At 63.7% G+C, this 6,043-nt stretch overlaps 2 protein-coding genes across 6 annotated transcripts; both read left to right on the forward strand.

Annotated features, from left to right (window-relative positions):
* Positions 1 to 266: 266 nt before the first annotated feature.
* Positions 267 to 3,874, forward strand: KCTD11 (potassium channel tetramerization domain containing 11; the record flags this gene model as incomplete). The annotated part of the gene is made up of 2 exons (XM_006037329.3): positions 267 to 2,337; positions 3,087 to 3,874. A coding segment is annotated over one exon (1,983 nt), but the record flags the coding sequence as incomplete, so codon positions are not given.
* TMEM95 (transmembrane protein 95) lies at positions 3,654 to 5,975 on the forward strand. 5 transcript variants are annotated; one of them, XM_025193780.1, is made up of 7 exons: positions 3,654 to 4,034; positions 4,274 to 4,330; positions 4,917 to 4,997; positions 5,095 to 5,115; positions 5,206 to 5,286; positions 5,633 to 5,720; positions 5,819 to 5,975. In XM_025193780.1, the coding sequence occupies exons 1-7, from the start codon at positions 3,659 to 3,661 to the stop codon at positions 5,850 to 5,852; spliced, it is 738 nt and encodes a 245-aa protein (XP_025049565.1). In that variant the 5' UTR covers positions 3,654 to 3,658; the 3' UTR covers positions 5,853 to 5,975. The 5 variants fall into 5 exon arrangements, with proteins under 5 accessions (XP_025049565.1, XP_025049564.1, XP_025049563.1 ...); XM_025193779.1 differs by having other exon boundaries at positions 5,061 to 5,115; positions 5,633 to 5,975; XM_025193778.1 differs by having other exon boundaries at positions 5,206 to 5,720.
* Positions 5,976 to 6,043: the final 68 nt, after the last annotated feature.

The raw sequence follows: 6,043 nt of genomic DNA on the forward strand, positions 1-6,043 counted from the left end.
AGCCTGGGTCCTCTGCCCGGTTCTCCGACTGACACACGCTGACACACGCGGACCCGCCCGGGCACCCACGGGCACGTAGCACACGGGAGCCAGGAGTCCGGGACACCCCAGCACCCTCCCAGGAGGGGGCGGGAACCCAGGTGTCCGTGTTGCGGGGGCGGTCACAGACAGGGAACCCAGGCGTCTGGGGAAATACCCCCTCCCATGGGGGAGGGGTCTAGCTCCATGGGCAGGGTGGGGGCCAGCCCCGCCTCCCTCCTTCTTAAAGGGGCCGGGCCGGGCAGCGACGCTTCCTGCGGGTGGTGCCGGCACGGAGACGGAAAGGATCCAGGCGTCTGGGAGCAGCTGCAAAGGCAATGCCGGTGCCGAGAGAGACTGAGAACCCAGGCGTCCGGGCCAGAGGAAAGGCCAGGGGGCCCCGCTCCAGCCAGCTGGCAGGACCCGCCCCAAAGAACCCAGGCATCCGGGGCGGAGAGACCCAAAGATACCCCCAGATGGGACTGGTGGAGCCAGAGACCCCAGGCATCCGGGGACAACCTGAGGTGGATGAGACCCCCCTAACAGCGGAGAATCCAGGCGTCCAGGACGGAGAACCCCAGATCCCCTGCTCTGCCAGGTTGGGAGGACCAGAGGTCCCAAGCGTCTGGGGCACAGAGACCCGGAGACCCCCCTCTACCAGGCTGGTGGGGCTAGAAAACCCAGGTGTCCAGGGTGGCGAAGCCCAGAGACCCTCCTCTATTGGGCTGGTGGGCCCAGAGAACCTAACCATCTGGGGGCAACCTGGGGTGGATGAGACCCCCCGAACAGGAGAGAACCCAGGTATCCAGGACAGAGAACCACAGAGATCCCGGTCTCCCCAGCTGGCGGGCCCAGAGAACCCAGGTGTTCAGGGTAGGGAAGCCTGCATCCCCCCTTCTACCATGCTGGCAGGCCCAGAGAACCTAGACGTCCGGGTCCCCTGGGCTGGGGGGGGTCCCGTGACCCTCAACGTGGGGGGCAAGCTCTACACCACCACGGTGGAAACGCTGACCCGCTGCCCTGACTCCATGCTGGCTGCCATGTTCCGGGGCGGGCCCCGCCCATCGCACATGGACAGACAGGGCCATTACATCATCGACCGTGACGGCCCTACCTTCCGCCACGTGCTCAACTTCCTGCGGACGGGGCAGCTCCAGCTCCCTGAGGGCTACTCTGAGCTGGGACTACTGGCCACCGAGGCTGACTTCTACCAGCTCCACCCTCTCCAGGAAGCCCTGAGCCAATGGGACGCAGTGCAGCGGAGGCTCGGCTCAGCAGCAGTGCTCCACAATGCAGTGGACCACCCGCTCCACACTGACGTGGACACCCAGCAGCGCGTGGTGCACTTCACAGTGAGGGCTGGGCGGCAGTGCTACGAGCTGGACTCCTGCGCCCTACGGGTCTTCACAGCCAATGTCTTCTGCACTGACAGGGGCTTCATGGACGCCTTCCGGGCCCGGCTCAGGGGCACTGGCAAGGCCCCCAGGGCTGGGGTCCTGGGGAAGGCAGGGCCTGGCAACAGCCTCTTCTTCCAAGAGGAGCAAGATGGCCCTCAAGGTCAAGTCAACATTGACCAACAGGCTCAAGTCAATGTTGGCCAATGGGGTGCTGGCAGGGATGGACCACAAGATGGCGCCGGCGAGGGCGGGGGGGACAGAGCCAAAAGGCAGCAAAATGGAGGCGAGGTAGGTCAAGCACATGATGTCATTGGCAGCCAGTGGAATGGAAGCAGCTGTCGACAGTATGGCGCCAGCAGCGACGGATGGGAAGGCAACAAACATCAAACGGGTGGAGCCAGCATCAGCCAACAGGACAGCATTGACCGTCAATGGAGTTGTGGCATTGGTCAACGGGATGATGCCGCTCAAGGGAGCAGAGCCCAAACTGGCCAATGGGATGGCACCGCGAGTCAACGAAGAGTTGGCGTTGACCAACAGGAAGAGGCTGATCAAAGGGGTGGCCAATGGGAGGAGCCAGAGGCTGGGAGTCGCCACCACCTGCGACTGGAGTGGGCACCGCGGCCAGTAGTCATGCCGGCAGACGAATATGCAAAACAGGGGGTGTGGCCTCTGCACACTGTGCACCCCGGGGGACGGGAGCTGGCCACGCCCACCGACTTCCTGGAGGAAGTGCTCAAGATGGCGCTGGCCCATGGCTTCCACCTGGACTCCACCTTCCCTGACCCCAGTGACCTCCTCACTGCCCGCTCGCTGCGATTCATCCGCCCCTGATGGGGGCGGGGGTTACAGTGAGGGGGCGGAGCTTCCTGGGGAGCTCCACCCTTCCTGCCCCATCTACCTCCAGCCACAGGGGGTGCTGGTAAGTGGTGAGAGAGGCTGGGATAGGCACAGGATGCCTGGGTTCTCTGGGGGGTGAACTGGGCAGACAGGGGCGGGCGGGGGGTTGAGCTGAACTGGGAGGCTGAAATGGGCAAACTGGGAGTTCAAAGTAGGAGTTTGAACTGTGGGGGGGACTTGGGGGCTGAACTGAGAGTCTGAACTGGGACAACTGATGGGGATGGAATTGGGGGTCTGAACTAGCCAGAATGGAAGGGGCCTGAATTGGTCAGATTGGGAGTCTAATCTGTGCAGGCTGGGGGCCCAAACTGGGAGCACTGAAGGGTGATGGAACGGGTGAACTGCGAGAACTGGGAATCTAATCTGGGCAGACTGGGGGACCAAAACTGGGAGTCTAAACTGGGAGGACTGGAGGGAAATGAACTGGGGGAACTGTGAGTTTCAACTGGGTGAACTGGGAGTGGCAAACTGGGGAGACTGGGAGCCTGAAGTGGTAGGACTGGGTATCTGGACTGGGTGAACTGGGGGGGAAATGAACTGAGAGTCTGAATTGGTAGGGCAAGGAATCTAGCTTGGGTGAACTGGGCACAGTGGGGGCGGGGGCCTGAACTGGGAGCCTGAACTGGGTGGACTGGAGGTGAGGGGAATATCCCAGTGGCCAGCGGGGCACAAAGGCAACGTTGTCCCATCCCCCCTCGGCCCCGGGCTGAGAATAGCCCCATTGTCCAGGGAGGCGGGGCACTGGCTCTCCTGCTCTCTCCTCTCTTCCAGCCCTGCTTGGAGCCTGAGGACCCCCCCACCAATGGGAGAGGAAGGGGCGGGGCCAGAAAGATTCCAAGCCCCGCCCCCAGAAGACTTGAAGGATTTCCCCCCCACCCCCCACGGGGGCGGGGCAGGACTATGATACCAGACGCCTGGGTGGGGGGAGCTGGGAGCCCCCCAGGGGCGTGGCTTGCTGGGGTGGCATGGGAGAGGGGGGGGCTTGTGCACCTGCTGTATCACGTGTGGGCGGGGCCTACTGGGATTTAAAGGACCAGGCTTGGAATAAAAGAGTGACGGAACAGGCGTGTGCTGGGGGGGAGTGCCTTTAAGAGGAGACGGGACCCAGGCGATAGGCCACGCCCGTTCCCCATATTATGACAATCCCATCTTTGAAGTCGCGGAGCGGGCAGGGCGTGTTCTAACGGCCCCGCCCCGGAGGGCTGAGAAGGGGGCGTGGCTTACCGCAGCAGGGGCGGGGCCCGCGGAACGTGACGTCCTGTATAACAGCCGCAGCTGGCATGGAACCATAGAGCGCGGATCTGCCCTCTCCTGCCACAGAGCTATCTCCCAGGGGCACTTACATGCCCGCCGATTACTGGGATCTACACCACCACCCCCCACATTTGAACCCCAGGGACTATTTGTCCCCCTGGGGCCAGGATCTACCCCACCACATCCACCCTCCAGGGGCTATTATCTGCCCCCCAGGGATGGGCTGTACCCCACTAGCCTGTACATCTGCCCCGCAGGGGCTCTTATCTGCCCCCTGCCTTCCTCTGCTGCTGCTGCTGTCCCTGTTGCCCACCCTCACTGGGGGCTGTGTGCAGTGCCCCCCAGGCCGGCGGGGTTTGGCTGGACGCTTTGCCCGTCTCTGCACCCGTTACGAGGCTGGCCGGGAGGGTCGGGCCTGCAGCAAGTACCCCTGGGTTGGCCAAACCCTCCGGGGCTTTGCGCTGGGTAAGGGTCCAAGGGGGCGGGACACACCTGGGTTCTTCCGTCCTATTTTTCCCATGTTGTGGGTGTTCACTCTGGTCCCTACTGCTGACTGCTGGGTTTCACTAGGGCCTGCCCAGCTGTGCGCCCGGGGACGGGGGAAGGGGGGGGGCTTCTCCCTCAGCCCCCTTGACACCCTCCATCCCTCCTCCCGGCCACTGATCCTGCCCTGACCTTTGACCCCTGTGCCCCTGCATGCCAAGAGGACCAGGCAGTGGAGGTGGTGACTGAGAAGATCCACCGGGTCTTTCGCTTAATGGGTAAGGGAGGCAGGAAGGCAGGGGCCTGATCCTGATGGGGGAGGCATTGGAAGAGCCCAATCCTGACAGAAGGGCCGGGGTGGGCTGGAGGGCCATGATCCAGAGGGAAGGTGGAAGGGCCTAATGCTGGCTACGGAGGGAGTTGGAAGGGCCCAATCCTGACTGGGGGGGGTGGAGGGAGCAGATCCTGAAGGAGTCGGGTGTGGGGGTAGAAGGGCTCAATCCTGCCTGAGGTGGAGCTGAAGGGGCCCAATCCTGGCTGGGGAATGGGGCAGGGGCCTGATCCTGGTAGCGGGGGGAATGCTTGGAGGGGGCTGATCCTGGGGCAGTGGCTGGAGAGGCACCATCCTGTATGGGGGGGCTGGAGGGACCTGATCCTAAAGGGTTTTGGGGGTGGAATGGCTCAATCCTGGCTGAGGTGGGGTTTCAAAGGGCCCAATCCTGATCACGTGGAGGGGCCTGATACTGACAGGGTGGGCAGTGCAAAGGACCCAATCCAGGCTGGAGGACTTGGAGGGGCTGATCCTGGGGCAGTGGCTGAAGCGGTTGCATCCTGACTGGGAGGGGCCTAATCCTGCCCCCACAGAGCTGGGCCACAACCTCTCGGACCTCCCCGTCTTCTGGGATTGGCTGCATGAGGTAAAGCTGCCGGAGTTCACCCGGGATGGTAAGAGGAAGTGGCCGCACCCATTGGGACCTTAGCCCCACCCACCCCTTGGCCACACCCCAGCCCCTCTTTTTCACCTTTCCCATCCCCCCCACAGCGCTGTGCCCTCCAGCTTGCCGTAAGTATCCCCCCAGGGCTGGGGGGGGCAAGTTGGGGGGGAGGTCCAGCAGGGGGGCTGTTGACCGCTGACTCGATGCCTGGGTCCCAGGGGGCACAGCTTGGGCCCTCAACTGCTCCACCTGCCGGAGGGACAAGGTGCCCTGCTGGGCCCTGGAGAGCTGCTATTCAGGTGAGCGAGGAGGGGGGCAGGTCCAATCTCAAGCCACGCCCCCTCTTGGCCACACACCCCAGTGGGGATGCTCCCGACTTGGCTCTGACCCTGCCCCCAACCCCTTTCCCCTACCTCCCTCCTGCCCCTTTCCCCTTAGTGATGCCCTGCCCACCATCCTAAGCCCTGCCCCTTTCCCCATGATTAGGCTCTGGCCCCACCCTTTTAACCCCATGGACATGGCCCTGCCCACCATCCCTGGACCCGCCTCCTTTCCTGATGAGGCCTTGGCTCCACCCCTTTTGCCCCATGGACATGGCTCTGCCCGCAAGCCCAGGCCCCACCCCCTCTGCCCCTTACCCCCCAGGCTGGGAGAGTCTCCAGCACCCACTGCTAGTGATCGGGGTCGCCTCTGCCGCCTCCTTCGCACTGGGATTGGTCAGCTGCACCCTGGAGTGAGTGCAGGGGACAGGGCAGGGCTTGGGGCTGGAGGGGCGGGGCATATAGGAGGGGGACATGCAGTGGCTGCTCTCATTGACTCTTTCCTCCCCAGGTTCCGGTTCCGCCCAGAGCAGGGGGCTCAATAGCTCCGCCCACTCTTGTGCCTCCACCAATAAAGAAGCTTCAGGGTTGTGACCTCAGGGCCTGTGGGATTGTCCTATGATGTAGCATGTGTCCAGGAGGCATGGCCTTTGATTCCTCCCCACTTGGGAGGGGGTCCAGGCATCTTGGCTCACAGGCACCCCCCCCCCCCCCCCAAACCCCAGACACCCGGGGA

Source organism: Alligator sinensis, unplaced genomic scaffold (genome assembly GCF_000455745.1).
Source record: "Alligator sinensis unplaced genomic scaffold, ASM45574v1 scaffold1488_1, whole genome shotgun sequence".
Classification (NCBI taxonomy): Eukaryota; Metazoa; Chordata; order Crocodylia; family Alligatoridae; genus Alligator; species Alligator sinensis.

Excerpts from the sequence above, each read along its gene's own strand:
- TMEM95 (XM_025193777.1), top strand. The coding sequence starts at position 3,659 with ATGCCCGCCGATTACTGGGATCTACACCACCACCCCCCACATTTGAAC. Across the intron at positions 4,035-4,273 it reads CCTCCGGGGCTTTGCGCTGG|AGGACCAGGCAGTGGAGGTG; the intron begins GTAAGGGTCCAA and ends CTGCATGCCAAG. Across the intron at positions 4,331-4,916 it reads CCGGGTCTTTCGCTTAATGG|AGCTGGGCCACAACCTCTCG; the intron begins GTAAGGGAGGCA and ends CTGCCCCCACAG.